This window comes from Coregonus clupeaformis, chromosome 18 (assembly GCF_020615455.1).
Source record: "Coregonus clupeaformis isolate EN_2021a chromosome 18, ASM2061545v1, whole genome shotgun sequence".
Lineage (NCBI taxonomy): Eukaryota > Metazoa > Chordata > Actinopteri > Salmoniformes > Salmonidae > Coregonus > Coregonus clupeaformis.
In genome coordinates, this window is record NC_059209.1 from 3,066,218 (window position 1) to 3,087,310 (window position 21,093).

The 21,093-nt window shown below is 42.7% G+C and overlaps 1 protein-coding gene across 4 annotated transcripts in view; it reads left to right on the top strand.

The window, feature by feature from the left end:
• Positions 1 to 21,093, top strand: part of asap1a (ArfGAP with SH3 domain, ankyrin repeat and PH domain 1a) — a 210,372-nt gene that overhangs the window by 94,111 nt on the left and 95,168 nt on the right. For all 4 annotated transcript variants that reach the window (XM_045226714.1, XM_045226717.1, XM_045226716.1 and 1 more), the window contains one exon: positions 19,909 to 19,983. In XM_045226714.1, coding sequence (XP_045082649.1) covers positions 19,909 to 19,983 — 75 coding nt within the window. The remainder of the gene's footprint in view (positions 1 to 19,908; positions 19,984 to 21,093) is intronic.

Sequence of the window (21,093 nt, forward strand, 5' to 3'; positions counted from 1 at the left end):
ACTGTATTATGAAGCCAAGATCAATGATATAAAGAATAATGGAAAAAAAAACATTGGAGTACTTTTATAGAAATTATGGACAGAAAGACATTCAACTCCATCTTTCATTGAATCAGTTGGCTTATTCATCACAAACGATTTGATGTTGCCAATTATTATCATTGGCAAAGTTGGCAAACGTTGGCAGGAACAGTGAGCCATCATACTCATGTATAAAAAAAAAAATCATAATGAAAGAAAAGCATTGCAAGTTTGAATTTTGTAAAGTTAGTGTGGGAGAGGTGGAAAAATAATTGTTATCGATCGTTAATGACAAACCTCCTGGCATTGACAACTTACTGTTTCTAACAGCAGACCTATCAGCTTGCTGCCAGCTCTTAGCAAACTGTTGGAAGAAATTGTGTTTGACCAAATACAATGCTACTTCTCTGTAAACAAATTAACTACAGACTTTCAGCATGCTTATAGAGAAGGGCATTCAACATGTACTGCACTGACACAAATTACTGTTGATTGGTTGAAAGATATTGATAAATCAAATTGTATTTGTCACATGCGCCGAATACAACAGGTGTAGACCTTACCGTGAAATGCTTACTTACAAGCCCTTAGCTAACAATGCAGTTTTAAGGAAAATAAGAGTTAAATGAAAATATTTACTAAATAAACTAAAATTAAAAAAGGTAACACAATAAAATAGTAAATAATGGCTATTTCTCAGAAAGTTTTAAACTGTCAAGAGAAGTAAAACAAGGTTGTCCACTATCGGCATATCTATTTATTATGGTCATCGAAATGTTAGCTATTAACATCAGATCAAACAATAATATCAAGGGATTAGAAATCCAGGGCTTAAAAACAAAGGTGTCATTGTACGCTGATGATTCATGTTTTCTTTTAAATCCACAGCCTCATGGAGGATCTAGATACATTTTCTAACCTCTCTGGATTAACACCAAATTATGATAAATGTACTATATTACGCATTGGATCACTACAAAATACAATGTTTACATTACCATGTAGTTTACCAATAAAATGGTCTGATGGTGATGTGGATATATTCGGAATACATATCCCAAATGAAATAAATGATCTCACTCCAATGAATTTTTATTGAAAGTTAGCAAAAATAGATAAGATCTTGCTACCATAAAAAGGTAAATACCTGTCTATTTGTGGAAAAATCACACAGATTAACTCTTTAGTATTATCCCAGTTTACCTATTTGCTTATGGTCTTGCCTACGCCTAGCGAACAGTTTTTTAAATGAAATGAGAAAAAAATATTCAATTTTATTTGGAACGGCAAGCCAGACAAAATTAAACGGGCCTATTTATATAATGAATATGAATTCGGAGTACATAAATTATTAAATATTAAAGCATTAGACCTACAGTTGAAGTCGGATGTTTGACCTTAGCCAAATACATTTAAACTCAGTTTTTCACAATTCCTGACATTTAATCCTAGTAAAAATTCCCTGTCTTAGGTCAGTTAGGATCCCACTTTATTTTAAGAATGTGAAATGTCAGAATAATAGTTGAGAGAATGATTTATTTCAGCTTTTATTTATTTCATCACATTCCCAGGGGGTCAGACATTTACATACACTCAATTAGTATTTGGTAGCATTGCCTTTAAATTGTTTAATTCGGTCAAACGTTTCGGGTAGCCTTCCACAAGCTTCCCACAATAGTCAGAAGTTTACATACACTTAGGTTGGAGTCATTAAAACTAGTTTTTCAACCCCTCCTCAAATTTCTTGTTAACAAACTATAGTTTTGGCAGGTCGGTTAGGACATCTACTTTGTGCATGACACAAGTAATTTTTCCACAATTGTTTACAGACAGATAATTTCACTTATAATTCACTGTATCACAATTCCAGTGGGTCAGATGTTTACAGTGGGGAAAAAAAGTATTTAGTCAGCCACCAATTGTGCAAGTTCTCCCACTTAAAAAGATGAGAGAGGCCTGTAATAATAAACGAAGGAGTGGCTTCGTAAGAAGCATTTCAAGGTCCTGGAGTGGCCTAGCCAGTCTCCAGATCTCAACCCCATAGAAAATCTTTGGAGGGAGTAGAAAGTCCGTGTTGCCCAGCGACAGCCCCAAAACATCACTGCTCTAGAGGAGATCTGCATGGAGGAATGGGCCAAAATACCAGCAACAGTGTGTGAAAACCTTGTGAAGACTTACAGAAAACGTTTGAACTGTGTCATTGCCAACAAAGGGTATATAACACAGTATTGAGAAACTTTTGTTATTGACCAAATACTTATTTTCCACCATAATTTGCAAATAAATTCATTAAAAATCCTACAATGTGATTTTCTGGATTTTTTTTCTCATTTTGTCTGTCATAGTTGATGTGTACCTATGATGAAAATTACAGGCCTCTCTCATCTTTTTACGTGGGAGAACTTGCACAATTGGTGGCTGACTAAATACTTTTTTTCCCCACTGTACATACTCTAAGTTGACTGTGCCTTTAAATATTTCGGAAAATTCTAGAAAATAATGTAATGTCTTTAGAAGCTTCTGATAGGCTAATTGACATCATTTGAGTCAATTGGAGGTGTACCTGTGGATATATTTCAAGGCCTACCTTCAAAGTCAGTGCCTCTTTGCTTGACATCATGGGAACATCAAAATAAATCAGCCGTCATAACGCTCAGGAAGCAGACGCGTTCTGTCTCCTAGAGATGAACGTACTTTGGTGCGAAAGTGCAAATCAATCCCAGAACAACAGCAAAGGACCTTGTGAATAAAAGCTGAAATAAATCATTCTCTCTACTATTATTCTGACATTTCACATTCTTAAAATAAAGTGGTGATCCTAACTGACCTAAGACAGGGAATTTTTACTAGGATTAAATCTCAGGAATTGTGAAAAACTGAGTTTAAATGTATTTGGCTAAGGTGTATGTGAACTTCCTACTTCAAATGTAGGTTATACACCAAGTACTACAGTGAGGGAAAAAAGTATTTGATTCCCTGCTTATTTTGTACGTTTGCCCACTGAAAAAGAAATGATCAGTTTATAATTTTAATGGTAGGTTTATTTGAACAGTGAGAGACAGAATAACAACAAAAAAATCCAGAAAAGGCATGTAAAAAATGTTATAAATTTATTTGCATTTTAATGAGGGAAATAAGTATTTGACCCCCTCTCAATCAGAAAGATTTCTGGCTCCCAGGTGTCTTTTATACAGGTAACGAGCTGAGATTAGGAGCACACTCTTAAAGGGAGTGCTCCTAATCTCAGTTTGTTACCTGTATAAAAGACACATGTCCGCAAAAGCAATCAATCAATCAGATTCCAAACTCTCCACCATGGCCAAGACCAAAGAGCTCTCCAAGGATGTCAGGTACAAGATTGTAGACCTACACAAGGCCGGAATGGGCTACAAGACCATCACCAAGCAGCTTGGTGAAAGGTGACAACAGTTGGTGCGATTATTCGCAAATGGAAGAAACACAAAAGAACTGTCAATCTCCCTCGGCCTGGGGCTCCATGCAAGATCTCACCTCGTGGAGTTGCAATGATCATGAGAACGGTGAGGAATCAGCCCAGAACTACATTTACATTTACATTTACGTCATTTAGCAGACGTTCTTATCCAGAGCGACTTACAAATTGGTGCATTCACCTTATAGCCAGTGGGATAACCACTTTACAATATGTATATTTTTTTGGGGGGTGGGGATTGTGGGGTTGAAGGATTACCTTATCCTATCCCAGGTATTCCTTAAATAGGTGCGGTTTCAAGTTTCTCCGGAAGTTGGTGAGTGACTCCGCTATCCTGGCGTCTTGAGGGAGCTTGTTCCACCAACAGCGAACAGTTTTGACTGGGCTGAGCGGGAACTGTGCTTCCGCAGAGGTAGGGGGGCCAGCAGGCCAGAGGTGGACGAACGCAATGCCCTCGTTTGGGTGTAGGGACTGATCAGAGCCAAGTGACTTGGTGTATAGCGAGAATAGGAGAGGGCCTAGAACTGAGCCCTGGGGGACACCAGTGGTGAGAGCACGTGGTGCGGAGACAGATTCTCGCCACGCCACCTGGTAGGAGCGACCTGTCAGGTAGGACGCAATCCAAGAGTGAGCCGCGCCGGAGATGCTCAGCTCGGAGAGGGTGGAGAGGAGGATCTGATGGTTCACAGTATCAAAGGCAGCAGACAGGTCTAGAAGGACAAGAGCAGAGGAGAGAGAGTTAGCTTTAGCAATGCGGAGAGCCTCCGTGACACAGAGAAGAGCAGTCTCAGTTGAATGACCAGTCTTGAAACCTGACTGGTTTGGATCAAGAAGGTCATTCTGAGAGAGATAGCAAGAGAGTTGGCTAAAGACGGCACGCTCAAGAGTTTTGGAGAGAAAAGAAAGAAGGGATACTGGTCTGTAGTTGTTGACATCAGAGGGATCGAGTGTTGGTTTTTTGAGAAGGGGTGCAACTCTCGCTCTCTTGAAGACAGAAGGGACATAACTACACAGGAGGATCTTGTCAATGATCTCAAGGCAGCTGGGACCATAGTCCCGAGTGGCGCAGTGGTCTAAGGCACTGCATCGCAGTGCTAGCTGTGCCACTAGAGATCCTGGTTCGTATCCAGGCTCTGTCGTGGCCGGCCGCGACCAGGAGACCCATGGGGCGGCGCACAATTGGCCCAGCGTCGTCCAGGGTAGGGGAGGGAATGACCGGCAGGGATATAGCTCAGTTGGTAGAGCATGGCGTTTGCAACGCCAGGGTTGTGGGTTCGTTTCCCACGGGGTGCCAGTATAAAAAATAATGTATGCACTCACTAACTGTAAGTCGCTCTGGATAAGAGCGTCTGCTAAATGACTAAAATGTAATAGTCAAAAAGAAAACAATTGGCAACACACTACGCCGTGAAGGACTGAAATCCTGCTGCGCCCGCAAGGTCCCCCTGCTCAAGAAAGCACATATACAGTCCCGTCTGAAGTTTGCAAATGAACATCTGAATGATTCAGAGGAGAACTGGGTGAAAGTGTTGTGGTCAGATGAGACCAAAATCGAGCTCTTTGGCATCAACTCAACTCGCTGTGTTTGGAGGAGGAGGAATGCTGCCTATGACCCCAAGAACACCATCCCCGCCGTCAAACATGGAGGTGGAAACATTATGCTTTGGGGGTGTTTTTTCTGCTAAGGGGACAAGACAACTTCACCGCATCAAAGGGACGATAGACGGGGCCATGTACTGTCAAATATTGGGTGAGAACCTCCTTCCCTCAGCCAGGACATTGCAAATGGGTCGTGAATGGGTATTCCAGCATGACAATGACCCAAAACACACGGCCAAGGCAACAAAGGAGTGGCTCAAGAAGAAGCACATTAAGGTCCTGGAGTGGCCTAGCCAGTCTCCAGACCTTAATCCCATAGAACATCTGTGGAGGGAGCTGAAGGTTTGAGTTGCCAAATGTCAGGCTCGAAACCTTAATGACTTGGAGAAGATCTGCAAAGAGGAGTGAGACAAAATCCCTTCTGAGATGTGTGCAAACCTGGTGGCCAACTGCAAGAAACGTCTGACCTCTGTGATTGCCAACAAGCGTTTTGCCACCAAGTACTACAGTGAGGGAAAATATTATTTGATCCCCTGCTGATTTTGTACGTTTGCCCACTGACAAAGAATTGATCAGTCTATAATTTTAATGGTAGGTTTATTTGAACAGTGAGAGACAGAATAACAACAAAAAAAACAGAAAAACACAAAAATGTTATAAATTTATTTGCATTTTAATGAGGGAAATAAGTATTTGACCCCTCTGCAAAACATGACTTAGTACTTGGTGGCAAAACCCTTGTTGGCAATCACAGAGGTCAGACGTTTCTTGTAGTTGGCCACCAGGTTTGCACACATCTCAGGAGGGATTTTGTCCCACTCCTCTTTGCAGATCTTCTCCAAGTCATTAAGGTTTCCATGAAATGTATATAGTATGTATAAGCTGGAAGTAGAGGCCTAAGCGTTGTTGATCACTAGTTTACTCCAATTAGTGAAGGGGTGGTGGGGTTGGAAAGTAATAAAGGGAAATATATATTTTTAAAGGATATGTGTATATACAGTGGGGAGAACAAGTATTTGATACACTGCCGATTTTGCAGGTTTTCCTACTTACAAAGCATGTAGAGGTCTGTAATTTTTATCATAGGTACACTTCAACTGTGAGAGACGCAATCTAAAACAAAAATCCAGAAAATCACATTGTATGATTTTTAAATAATTAATTTGCATTTTATTGCATGACATAAGTATTTGATACATCAGAAACGCAGAACTTAATATTTGGTACAGAAACCTTTGTTTGCAATTACAGAGATCATACGTTTCCTGTAGGTCTTGACCAGGCTTGCACACACTGCAGCAGGGATTTTGGCCCACTCCTCCATACAGACCTTCTCCAGATCCTTCAGGTTTCGGGGCTGTCGCTGGGCAATCCGGACTTTCAGCTCCCTCCAAAGATTTTCTATTGGGTTCAGGTCCGGAGACTGGCTAGGCCACTCCATGACCTTGAGATGCTTCTTACGGAGCCACTCCTTAGTTGCCCTGGCTGTGTGTTTCGGGTTGTTGTCATGCTGGAAGACCCAGCCACGACCCATCTTCAATGCTCTTACTGAGGGAAGGAGGTTGTTGGCCAAGATCTCGCGATACATGGCCCCATCCATCCTCCCTTGAATACGGTGCAGTCGTCCTGTCCCCTTTGCAGAAAAGCATCCCCAAAGAATGATGTTTCCACCTCCATGCTTCACGGTTGGGATGGTGTTCTTGGGGTTGTACTCATCCTTCTTCTTCCTCTAAACACGGCGAGTGGAGTTTAGACCAAAAAGCTCAATTTTTGTCTCATCAGATCACATGACCTTCTCCCATTCCTCCTCTGGATCATCCAGATGGTCATTGGCAATCTTCAGACGGGCCTGGACATGCGCTGGCTTGAGCAGGGGGACCTTGAGTGCGCTGCAGGATTTTAATCCATGATGGCGTAGTGTGTTACTAATGGTTTTCTTTGAGACTGTGGTCCCAGCTCTCTTCAGGTCATTGACCAGGTCCTGCCGTGTAGTTCTGGGCTGATCCCTCACCTTCCTCATGATCATTGATGCCCCACGATGTGAGATATTGCATGGAGCCCCAGACCGAGGGTGATTGACCGTCATCTTGAACTTCTTCCATTTTCTAATAATTGCGCCAACAGTTGTTGCCTTCTCACCAAGCTGCTTGCCTATTGTCCTGTAGCCCATCCCAGTCTTGCAGGTCTACAATTTTATCCCTGATGTCCTTACACAGCTCTCTGGTCTTGGCCATTGTGGAGAGGTTGGAGTCTGATTGATTGAGTGTGTGGACAGGTGTCTTTTATACAGGTAACAAGTTCAAACAGGTGCAGTTAATGCAGGTAATGAGTGGAGAACAGGAGGGCTTCTTAAAGAAAAACTAACAGGTCTTTGAGAGCCGGAATTCTTACTGGTTGGTAGGTGATCAAATACTTATGTCATGCAATAAAATGCAAATTAATTACTTAAAAATCATACAATGTGATTTTCTGGATTTTTGTTTAAGATTCCATCTCTCACAGTTGAAGTGTACCTATGATAAAAATTACAGACCTCTACATGGTTTGTAAGTAGGAAAACATTGTGTATCAAATACTTGTTCTCCCCACTGTATATGCATTTGCATTTATATGCATGTATGTGTACATGTATGTATGTATGTATGTATGTATGTATGTATGTATGTATATATATATAACAAAATATATATATATATATACAGTGGCGGCTCCTGAAAAAATTCTCAGGGGGGGCAATTTTTCTGATGATTTAGGTGACCTACACACATTTTAAAAAAGATATGTCCAGCAACAACATGAAGACAGGGGCAGCATATAAGTCAATACCAGAAGCATTTATTGACTGATCTCAAAAGTGTTGGCTTACCAGGGTTGGTGGAGCCCTCAGTTTCATCTTTGCCTCGCAAAGCTAACTCAAACACTCCGCAAAACTTCACACACTGGATTAGCCGGCTGAGGATGTGGCGGTTCTTGCTAATGTCGTAGTAAATATATTTGTTATAGTGAATATGGAATATGATATGTTGAGTAAAATGTTGTGCTAAGATCTATTTAGGTCAGGAGCTGGTTATAAGTTCTGTTCCTATCCAATAACAATGGACAAAAGGGTCCTATCTTGTCAGCCTTGTCAGTTTCAGTTCTCCAGTAAACTTGTGATTATCAACACTAACCTCATCGTTGTGGCGGCGGACAGCTAGCCTGTATCCCTCATCCAGTTGAGTGGGAATGTTCACTCTCCCCAAAGCAGACAATCTCAAACAGCTATCCATGTGGGTCTTTGACAGCTCATGTTTCTTAATCTTTCCTGAAAGATGGTGCATGTCCGTTACACACCAGTCGCTGTCCAAGCGGTGCTGTCTGCCGTGCCGCCTTCAGGGTGAAAGAGTAAGCAGGGGGTAGCAGAAGACTGCATTAGCTACATCGCAGCCTGCTAGCCAGGTTTTTCGTTCGTACCAATTTTTTGGAAAATCCTCGGGTGTAGGACTTCCCCCCTTTAGTAGAAACCTGTTGAATTATTAAATTTGGTCTGGGAGGTCCTAATTGTTTCGTTGCCAATTTATCTTCATTTGTTCGCCGACAAAAAGGAACTTCTTTCAAAGACACAATCGAGTTGCACTGAAGCCTAGCCATTTTGATAGAAGTAGTGAATTGATTGACGCTGCTACCCGCTCTTTTCTTAGTTACGTTCATGGTTATATGTTACGTATGACGAAAGCGCGTAAGTGCAAGCCCTCAGAAACCCATAGAGATTGTATTGAAAGCTCTGATATTTGAAAAAAATAGATTTTACATGGGAGTCTATGACAGACTTCTGGGCGATTTTCAACCTGACTGAAATCGCCCCAAAAGGGGGGGGCATTTGAAGCACGACTTTAGCCTGATTGGACATTTAGTGGCACTGTGGCAGATCAGACGTCTAGATTACAACACTGATAACTACTGTTGCCGTGATATAATTGATTAGAAAAAAAATCACTTCCTTTTCCCGTTTGGCAGTGCGTCGCCCATATCGCCCTATTGAACACACCGCCCCTGTATATATATGAAAGAATGAAAGAAATACAAATAAATAAAAAGAACAACTAAAAAACACAATAAAACTATAACGAGGCTATATAAAGGGGTGTACCAGTACCGAGTCAATGTGCTGGGGTATAAGGTTAGTCGAGGTAATATGTACATGTAGGTAGGGGTAAAGTGACTATGCATAGATAATAAACAGCCAGTAGCAGCAGCATAAAAAAGAGGGGGATCAATGCAAATAGTCCGGGTTGCCATTTGATTAACTGTTCAGCAGTCTTATGGCTTGGGGGTAGAAGCTGTTAAGGAGCCTTTTGGACCTAGACTTGGCCCTCCGGTACCGCTTGCCGTTTGGTAGCAGAGAGAACAGTCAATGACTAGGGTGGCTGGAGTCTTTGACAATTTTTAGGGCCTTCCTCTGACACCGCCTGGTATAGAGGTCCTGGATGGCAGGAAGCTTGGCCCCAGTGTTGTACTGGGCCTTACGCACTACACTCTGTAGTGCCTTGCGGTCGGATAAGAAGATTGTGGGAGCTGTAATGTTAGATTTCAGTGCAGCCTTTGATATTATTGACCATAACCTATTGTTGAGAGAACGTATTTTTTATGGCTTTTCAACCTCTGCCATATCGTGGATTCAGAGCTACAGTGGCTTGCGAAAATATTCACCCCCCTTGGCATTTTTCCTATTTTGTTGCCTTACAACCTGGATTTTTTGTGGAACAAACAAGACATAAGACAAAAAAACCCAGAAAACTTAAGCGTGCATAACTATTCACCCCCCCAAAGTCAATCCTTTGTAGAGCCACCTTTTTCAGCAATTACAGCTGCAAGTCTCTTGGTGTATGTCTCTATAAGCTTGGCACATCTAGCCACTGGGATTGTTGCCCATTCTTCAAGGCAAAACTGCTCCAGCTCCTTCAAGTTGGATGGGTTCCGCTGGTGTACAGCAATCTTTTAAGTCATACCACAGATTCTCAATTGGATTGAGGTCCTGGCTTTGACTAGGCCATTCCAAGACATTTCAATGTTTCCCCTTAAACCACTTGAGTGTTGCTTTAGCAGTATGCTTAGGGTCATTGTCCTGCTGGAAGGTGAACCTCCGTCCCAGTCTCAAATCTCTGGAAGACTGAAACAGGTATCCCTCAAGAATGTCCCTGTATTTAGCACCATCCATCATTCCTTCAATTCTGACCAGTTTCCCAGTCGCTGCTGATGAAAAACATCCCCACAGCATGGATGCTGCCACCACCATGCTTCACTGTGGGGATGGTGTTCTCGGGGTGATGAGCAGTGTTGGGTTTGCGCCAGAAATTGAGATGGCCAAAAAGCTCAATTTTAGCCTCATCTGACCAGAGTACCTTCTTCCATATGTTTGGGGACTCTCCCACATGCCTTTTGGCGAACACCAAACGTGTTTGCTTATTTTTTTCTTTAAGCAATGGCTATTTTCTGACCACTCTTCCGTAAAGCCCAGCTCTGTGGAGTGTACGGCTTAAAGTGGTCCTATGGACAGATACTCCAATCTCCGCTGTGGAGCTTTGCAGCTCCTTCAGGGTTATCTTTGGTCTCTTTGTTGCTTCTCTGATTAATGCCCTCCTTGCCTGGTCCATTCGTTTTTTGGTGGGCGGCCCTCTTTTGGCAGGTTTGTTGTGGTGCCATATACTTGGTGTTACCTTACATTGTAAACTGTCATTGTCAAAACATATAGATTCAATGGTTGTAAAGATTGGGAGAGGTCAGTCCGTAATAAAGATATGCTCTGCTTTTTTGACACCACACTCCAGAAAGCAAGTCCTTCAGGCTCTAGTTTTATCTTATCTTGATTATTGTCCAGTCATATGGTCAATCAATTACAATGATATATTTTACTTTATAAGGACTGAATGCTACGTTAATGCTACCAAGCTTGCTAGGACAGAACAGATCAGATCAATTAGCACTGAGTTGTGAAGTGAGATGTGTCAAAGCCCTTGAGCCCAACATTGGCAGGAGAGTTTCACAGCCCCCCCCCACCCAAATGCAGAGGCCTTTGAAGCCCCCTCCATCTGTGCAGAGGTCATTACAATACAGTACTCCCTGGATTCATCTCTGTTTTGAAATGATATGCAGCCAGGACATTTCAATTGTAAATTACCTCAATAAGAAACAATATTGTTGCTTTGATCACATCAGAAGATATCCTCCTCTCAATCTCCAAAATACAACAGCCACAGGACAACTTTGTTTGGACATCGTGAAGGACCATTCGCCGAAACTGAAGAGATATATATAGCTAGCTAACGACCTCCTTTTCCACGTGGGAAAAAAACGGTGGGCAGAGACTTGCTAGCTGGGATTTTCTACAAGGAATCTGCCTCCCGAAAAAGTTTCTCCCAAGTGGGTGTGACACCTACTCCCGTTGCCTGCTGCACTGCAGCTTTGATTCTACCTGCCGATCTGTTCACCATCTGCCCGGCCTGTCTCCCCCTGTCTGGTACAGGTACCCCCGCCACACTCCCTCCTCTCTCCGAGCTTTCGCTCACCTCCAGCACACACGCACTGTAGGGGCGAGTGACTCTGAACTTACAATGGCTAGTTATATTTTTTTCTTGTGCTTTATGCTATTTGCCTCATGACTCCTGTTTGCTTTGTTGACTATGAATTTGCTTGTTTTCCCAACCGTGGGACAGACTGTTTGTTCCCACACTCGGGACTCTGACTCTCTATTTGTTACACAGACTATTGGCCTCCCATCCTATTCTAACCACCTCTCGCCGGCTTTGTATTCATGTTACCTGATGAAATTGCTGTACAATATGATCTTGTTGCCATCTAATGCACATTCAAATGTCTCTGCCGTGCCCTGATTGTATTACTGCTGATGATATCTGGAAATGTGCATGTACACCCTGGCCCATCTACTGTTGCTAGCCCCAATTATGACTTGTGCTCTGATATCTGCTTCACTGATTTCTAATCTCATAAAAGCCTGGGTTTTCTGCAAGTTAACACTAGAAGCTTATTACCTAAAACTGATCAATTGAAAGTGTGGGTTCACAGCTCCAATCCAGATGTGTTGGTCATTACTGAGACGTGGTTAAGAAAGAGTGTTTTCAACACTGATCTTAACCTTTCTGGTTATAACCTTTTTCGGCAAGACAGATCTTCCAAAGGTTGTGGAGTGGCAATCTTTACCAAGGAACACCTTCAGTGCTCAGTTGTCTCCACCAAGTCTGTCCCCAAACAATTTGATTTGCTGGTTTTAAGCATTACGCTTCCAAATAGTTATTTGTTGACTGTTGCTGGGTGTTATCGTCCACCATCAGCACCGGCCTGTACCCTAAATGCCCTAAGCTCTCTCCAGGCCCCTTACACTAAGTCTGAATTTGTCCTGCTAGGTGACCTAAACTGGGACATGCTTAAACCACCTGACCAAGTCCTAAAGCAATGGGACTCCCTAAATCTTTCTCAGATTATTACCAATCCCAAAAGGCATGACTCCAAACACACAGAAAAGGCTACTCTCCTTGATGTTATCCTCACAAATAATCCTGATAGGTATCAGTCTGGTGTTTTCTGTAATGACCTTAGTGATCACTGTTTTACAGCCTGTGTTCGTAATTTTTTTAAATTTTTAGTCATTTAGCAGACGCTCTTATCCAGAGCGACTTACAGTTAGTGAGTGCATACATTATTTTTATTTTTAAATTATTTTTATTTTAATACTGGCCCCCCGTGGGAATCGAACCCACAACACTGGCGTTGCAAACACCATGCTCTACCAACTGGCTGCTCAGTTAAACAACCTGTCCTGATTTGCAAAACAGGTTCAGCCCCTGGTTCGACCGTGATCTGGCAGTTACTCCACCTCAAGAATTCCATTTGGTGAAAGGCTCGGCACACGCATACTCAGGCTGACTGGCTCTCGTTCAGGCAAATGAGAAATAAGTGCACTCAGACTATCCGGAAGGCCAAAGTTAGTTACTTTAAGGAGCAGTTCTCTCTCTGTGGGTCTAACCCCAAGAAGTTCTGGATAACAGTTAAAGACCTGGAGAGTAAACCCTCCTTCTCACAGCTGCCTGTGTCCCTTAATGTTGATGATATGGTTGTTACTGACAAGGAGCACATGGCTGAGCTCTTTAATCACCACTTCATTAAGTCAGGATTCCTGTTTGACTCAGCCATGCCTCCTTGCCCATCCAACATTTCCTCATCTCCCAGCCCTTCTAATGCGACTAGCCCCGATGCTCCTCCCTCTTTTTCCCCTGCCCCGCTACAAAGTTTCTCCCTGCAGGTGGTCACTGAGTCCGAGGTGCTAAAGGAGCTCCTTAAACCTGACCCCCAAAAAACATCTGGGTCAGATGGTTTATACCCTTTCTTCTTTAAGGTTGCTGCCCCTATCATCGCCAAGCCTATCTCTGACCTTTTTAACCTCTCTCCTCTCTGGGGAGGTTCCCATTGCTTGGAAGGCAGCCACGGTGCATCCTTTATTTAAAGGGGGAGATCAAGCTGATCCTAACTGTTATAGGCCATTTTCTATTTTGCCCTGTTTATCAAAAGTGTTGGAAAAACTGACTGGCTTTCTTGATGTTTATAGTATTCTCTCTGGTATGCCGTCTGGTTTCGGCTCAGGTTATGAATGTGTCACTGCAACTTTAAAGGTCCTAATTGATGTCACCATTGCCCTTGATTCTAAGCAATGTTGTGCTGCTATTTTTATTGACTTTGCCAAAGCTTTTGATACGGTAGACCATTCCATTCTTGTGGGCCAGCTAAGGAGTATTGGTGTCTCTGAGGGGTCTTTGGCCTGGTTTGCTAACTACCTCTCTCAAAGAGTGCAGTGTATAAAGTCAGAACATCTGCTGTCTCAGCCACTGCCTGTCACCAAGGGAGTACCCCAAGGCTCGGTCCTAGGCGCCACTCTCTTCGCAATTTACATCAACAACATGGCTCAGGCGGTAGGAAGCTCTCTCATCCATTTATATGCAGATGATACAGTCTTATACTCAGCTGGCCCCTCCCCGGATTTTGTGTTAAATGCTCTACAACAAAGCTTTCTCAGTGTCCATCAAGCTTTCTCTGCCCTTAACCTTGTTCTGAACACCTTCAAAACAAAGGTCATGTGGTTTGGTAAGAAGAATGCCCCTCTCCCCACCGGTGTGATTACTTCCTCTGAGGGTTTAGAGCTTGAGGTAGTCACCTCATACAAGTACTTGGGAGTATGGCTAGACGGTACACAGTCCTTCTCTCAGCACATACCAAAGCTGCAGGCTAAGGTTAAATCTAGACTTGGTTTCAGATGACCATCCTACCCATGCTAGATTATGGAGACGTAATTTATAGATCGGCAGGTAAGGGTGCTCTCTAGCGGCTAGATGTTCTTGACCATTCGATCAGATTTGCCACCAATGCTCCTTATAGGACACATCACTGCACTCTATACTCCTCTGTAAACTGGTCATCTCTGTATACACGTCACAAGAACCACTGGTTGATGCTTAATTATAAAACTCTCTTAGGCCTCACTCCCCCTATCTGAGATACCTACTGCAGCCCTCATCCTCCACATACAACAACTGTTCTGCCAGTCACATTCTGTTAAAGGTCCCCAAAGCAGACACAACCCTGGGTCGCTCCTCTTTTCAGTTCGCTGCAGCTAGTGACTGGAACGAACTGCAAAAAACACTCAGACTGGACAGTTTTATCTCCATCTCTTCATTCAAAGACTCAATCATGGACACTCTTACTGACAGTTGTGGCTGCTTCGCGTGATGTATTGTTCTCTCTACCTTCTTGCACTTTGTGCTGTTGTCTGTGCCCAATAATGTCTGTACCATGTTTTGTGCTGCTACCATGTTGTGTTGCTACCATGCTGTGTTGTCATGTGTTGCTGCCATGCTATGTTGCTGTCTTAGTTCTCTTGTCGTGATGTGTGTTTTGTCCTATTAAAAAAAAAAAAAGTGCTATTTGGTAGGCAGTCATTGTAAATAAGAATTTGTTCTTAACTGACTTGCCTAGTTAAATAAAGGTTAAATCAATGAAAATAAAATAAAAGTGCTGCAAGGAAATATCTAGTTAAGCTGCAGCTGGCCCAGAACAGAGCGGAACGTCTTGATCTTCACTGTAATCAGAGGGCTAATATTAATACTATGCATGCCAGTCTCTCTTGGCTAAGAGTTGAGGAAAGACTGACTGCGCCACTTCTTGTTTTCATATTAATCAATCATTTATTGGAAATCCCTGATTTTTTGCATAGTCAACTTACACACTGCACTGACACACACACTTACCCCACCAGACATGCCACCAGGGGTCTTTTCACAGTCGACAGGTCTAGAACAAATTCAAGGGAACGTTATTATACAGAGCCATGAGTGCATGGAACTCCCTTCCATCTAATATAGTGCAAGTGAACAGCAAACCTTTTTTCAAAAAACAAATAACGAAACACCTCACGGCACAACACCTCTCCCCCATGTAACCTACTTCTGTGTACAGTGGGGAAAATAAGTATTTAGTCAGCCACCAATTGTGCAAGTTCTCCCACTTAAAAAGAAGGGAGAGGCCTGTAATTTTCATCATAGGTACACGTCAACTATGACAGACAAAATGAGAAAAAAATGTCCAGAAAATCACATTGTAGGATTTTTAATGAATTTATTTGCAAATTATGGTGGAAAGTAAGTATTTGGTCAATAACGAAAGTTTCTCAATACTTTGTTATATACCCTTTGTTGGCAATGACACAGGTCAAACGTTTTCTGTAAGTCTTCACAAGGTTTTCACACACTGTTGCTGGTATTTTGGCCCATTCCTCCATGCAGATCTCCTCTAGAGCAGTGATGTTTTGGGGCTGTCGCTGGGCAACACGGACTTTCAACTCCCTCCAAAGATTTTCTATGGGGTTGAGATCTGGAGACTGGCTAGGCCACTCCAGGACCTTGAAATGCTTCTTCCGAAGCCACTCCTTCGTTGCCCGGGCGGTGTGTTTGGGATCATTGTCATGCTGAAAGACCCAGCCATGTTTCATCTTCAATGCCCTTGCCGATGGAAGGAGGTTTTCACTCAAAATCTCACGATACATGGCCCCATTCATTCTTTCCTTTACACAGATCAGTCGTCCTGGTCCCTTTGCAGAAAAACAGCCCCAAAGCATGATGTTTCCACCCCCATGCTTCACAGTAGGTATGGTGTTCTTTGGATGCAACTCAGCATTCTTTGTCCTCCAAACACGACGAGTTGAGTTTTTACCAGAAAGTTCTATTTTGGTTTCATCTGACCATATGACATTCTCCCAATCCTCTTCTGGATCATCCAAATGCACTCTAGCAAACTTCAGACGGGCCTGGACATGTACTGGCTTAAGCAGGGGGACACGTCTTGCATTGCATGATTTGAGTCCCTGGCGGCGTAGTGTGTTACTGATGGTAGACTTTGGTCCCAGCTCTCTGCAGGTCATTCACTAGGTCCCCCCGTGTGGTTCTGGGATTTTTGCTCACCATTCTTGTGATCATTTTGACCCCACGGGGTGAGATCTTGCGTGGCACCCCAGATCGAGGGAGATTATCAGTGGTCTTGTATGTCTTCCATTTCCTAATAATTGCTCCCACAGTTGATTTCTTCAAACCAAGCTGCTTACCTATTGCAAATTCAGTCTTCCCAGCGTGGTGCAGGTTTACAATTTTGTTTCTGGTGTCCTTTGACAGCTCTTTGGTCTTGGCCATAGTGGAGTTTGGAGTGTGACTGTTTGAGGTTGTGGACAGGTGTCTTTTATACTGATAACAAGTTCAAACAGGTGCCATTAATACAGGTAACGAGTGGAGGACAGAGGAGCCTCTTAAAGAAGAAGTTACAGGTCTGTGAGAGCCAGAAATCTTGCTTGTTTGTAGGTGACCAAATACTTATTTTCCACCATAATTTGCAAATTAATTAATTAAAAATCCTACAATGTGATTTTTTGGAGAAAAAAATTCTCAATTTGTCTGTCATAGTTGACCTGTACCTATGATGAAAATTACAGACCTCTCTTGCACAATTGGTGGCTGACTAAATACTTTTTTCCCCCACTGTATGTACTGACATGTATGTGTAACTGATATATGCACACACACACACACACACACTACATGTTAATGTTTTAAATGTATGTCAATCGTAAAGTATTTTGTCTGTAATGTGTTTTTCGTTATATGTCGGACCCAAGTAAGAATAGCTGTCGCCATTGGCAATGCTGCGGCTAATGGGGATCCTAATAAATCAAAAATAGCTTTCACCTGGATTCACCTGGATTCACAGTCAGTCGATGACATGAAAAGAGCAGGTGTTCATAATGTTTTTTACACTCAGTGTATGTAATGGGGAATTGATACACTAATAATCAAAGGGTAAACAATTCACACAATGCATAATGAAACAATGAATGTGCACAAATTGGTGGGAGAGAGCGCATTCTGGAGTTCTGCATTTTAGCCACACTCCCCTTTTCTTGGACTGTGACATCCCCGTGGCCTCCGCAATGGATTAGTCCATTGAGACTGTGTGCCATTATTTATATATATATATATATATATATAAAAGTATTTAGTCAGCCACCAATTGTGCAAGTTCTCCCACTTAAAAAGATGAGAGAGGACTATAATTTTCATATATATATAGTGGGGAGAACAAGTATTTGATACACTGCCGATTTTGCAAGTTTTCCTACTTACAAAGCATGTAGAGGTCTGTAAGTTTTATCATAGGTACACGTCAACTGTGAGAGACGGAATCTAAAACAAAAATCCAGAAAATCACATTGTATGATTTTTAAGTAAACACTCTTGGCATTCTCTCAACCAGCTTCACCTGGAATGCTTTTCCAACAGGCTTGAAGGAGTTCCCACAAATGCTGAGCACTTGTTGGCTGCTTTTCCTTCACTCTGCCATCCGACTCATCCCAAACCATCTCAATTGGGTTGAGGTCAGGGGATTGTGGAGGCCAGGTCATCTGATGCACCACTCCATCACTCTCCTTCTTGGTAAAATATCCCTTACACAGCCTGGAGGTGTGTTGGGTCATTGTCCTGTTGAAAAACAAATGATAGTCCCACTATGCCCAAACCAGATGGGATGGCGTATCGCTGCAGAATGCTGTGGTAGCCATGCTGATTAATTATGTATTGAATTCTAAATAAATCACAAACAGTGTCACCAGCAAAGCACCCCCACACCATCACAGCGCCTCCTCCATGCTTTACGGTGGGAGCTACACATGCGGAGATAATCCGTTCACCCACACCGCGTCTCACAAAGACACGGCGGTTGGATCCAAAAATCTCCAATTTGGACTCCAGACCAAAGGACAAATTTCCACCGGTCTAATGTCCATTGCTCATGTTTCTTGGCCCAAGCAGGTCTCTTCTTCTTATTGGTGTCCTTTAGTAGTGGTTTCTTTGCAGCAATTAGACCATGAAGGCCTGATTCACGCAGTCTCCTCTCAACAGTTGATGTTGAGATGTGTCTGTTACTTGAACTCTGTGAAGCATTTATTTGGGCTGCAATTTCTGAGGCTGGTAACTCTAATGAACTTATCCTCTGGGTCTTCCATTCCTGAGGTGGTCCTCATGAGAGCCAGTTTCTTCATAGCGCTTGATGGTTTTTGCGACTGCACTTGAAGAAACGTTAAAAGTTCTTGACATTTTCCGGATTGACTGACCTTCATGTCTTAAAGTAATGATGGACTGTTATTTCTCTCTGCTTTTTTGAGCTGTTCTTGACATAATATGGACTTGGTCTTTTACCAAATTGGGCTATCTTCTGTATACCAGCCCTACCTTGTCACAACACAACTGATTGGCTCAAATGTATTAAGAAGGATAGAAATTCCACAAATTCACTTTTAACGAGGCACACCTGTTAATTAAAATGCATTCCAGGTGACTACTTCATGAAGCTAGTTGAGAGAATGCCAAGAGTGTGCAAAGCTGTCATCGAGGCAAAGGGTGGCTGCTTTGAAGAATCTCAAATATAAAATATATTTGTATTTGTTCAACACTTTTATGGTTACTACATGATTCCATGTGTCATTTCATAGTTGTGATGTCTTCACTATTATTCTACAATGTAGAAAATAGTAAAAATAAAGAAAAACCCTGGAATTAGTTTTTTTTTGGCGGATCAAATGCAAGCCTGGCAACTTAATATAATTAAAATATGCCACTTAGCAGATGCTTTTATCCAAAACGACGAATACATTTCCAGGATGTGGTCTGTGATGGTTCCTTTGGGAATTGAATCCATGACCTTGGTATTGCTAGCGCCATGCTTTACCAATTGACCCTTCGCTAAGTCCTGCCCCCTTGGTTACTGGAAGCCCAATTCCCTATTCTAATCACTGGTGAAATACCCTCACAATGATCTCAAACTGTGTTTTGAATACAACAGGCTCTGCATTTCAGGAATCACAGGAGCAAATACCGCTGGTGCACTGTTAAATTATTTAGCCAATTGAACTATTTGATTTTGGATGAAAACTCTGTTTTTGTAATGCCCTTAATGGCTTTCATGTGTTTCAAATGTGAATTTGTCTGAGGTGTCGGACTCGACCACAGTTGCTAGCCATTGGAGCGCTGTGATTAGTTGCCCAAAAATCTGGGGCGGGGCTTAGCGAAGGGTCAATTGAGCCAGGCAATCTCCAAGAACCAGAAAGAGAAAAGTGTGGATTGGTTATAAGTCCTTCACTGGCTCTGTGCATGACCCCTGAAATTCAAGTACTGTGATTAGAGCTGCCAAAGTCCCATCAAAATATCATTTTTATCGTTTTGAGAATGAACCATCCTCTTCTGTCTCCTCCACAGCTCCAGAGCTTGAGCCATAATGTGATCTTCACCCTGGACTCTCTTCTCAAAGGGGACCTCAAAGGAGTGAAGGGGGTAAGTTGTTGCTTTTAAAAGTGTGAAGATTGTTAATCTGTATTGGATAGAATACAGGACCTCAACCCATCCTTCCAAGTTAAGAAGAGGCTATCTCTTTACAGTGCCTTCGGGAAGTATTCAGACCCCTTGACTTTTTCCATATTTTGTTACATTACAGCCTAATTCTAAAATGGATAAAAAAATAAAAAATCCTCATCAACCTAAACACAATATCCCATAATGACAAAGCGAAAACTGGTTTTTAGAAATGCTTATTTACATAAGTATTCAGACCCTTTCCTATGAGACTCGACATTGAGCTCAGGTGCATCTTGTTTCCATTGATCATCCTTGAGATTTCATTGGAGTCCACCTGTGGTAAATTCAATTGATTGGACATGATTTGGAAAGGCACACACCTGTCTATATAAGGTCCCACAGTGCATGTCAGAGCAGAAACCAAGCCATGAGGTCGAAGGAATTGTCCGTAGAGCTCCGAGACAGGATTGTGTCGAGGCACAGATCTAGGGAAGAGTACCAAAACATTTCTGCAGCATTGAAGGTCCCCAAGAACACAGTGGCCTCAAATCATTCTTAAATGGAAGACGTTTGGAACCACCAAGACTCTTTCTAGAGCTGGCCGCCCGGCCAAACTGAGCAATCAGGGTGAAGGGCCTTGGTCAGGGAGGTGACCAAGAACCCGATGGTCACTCTGACAGAGCTCTAGAGTTCCTCTGTGGAGATGGGAGAACCTTCCAGAAGGACAACCATCTCTGCAGCACGCCACCAATCAGGCCTTCATGGTAGAGTGGCCAGATGGAAGCAACTCCACAGTAAAAGGCACGTCAGCCTGCTTGGCGTTTGCCAAAAGGCACCTAAATACTTTCAGACCATGAGAAAAAAGAATGCCAAGCGTCACGTCTGGAGGAAACCTGGCACCATCTCTACGGTGAAGCATGGTGGTGGCAGCATCATGCTGTGGGGATGTTTTTCAGCGGCAGGGACTGGGAGACTAGTCAGGATCGAGGCAAAGATGAACAGAGCTTTGTACAAAGAGATCCTTGATGAAAACCTGCTCCAGAGCTCTCTGGACCTCAGACTGGGGCGAAGGTTCACCTTCCAACAGGA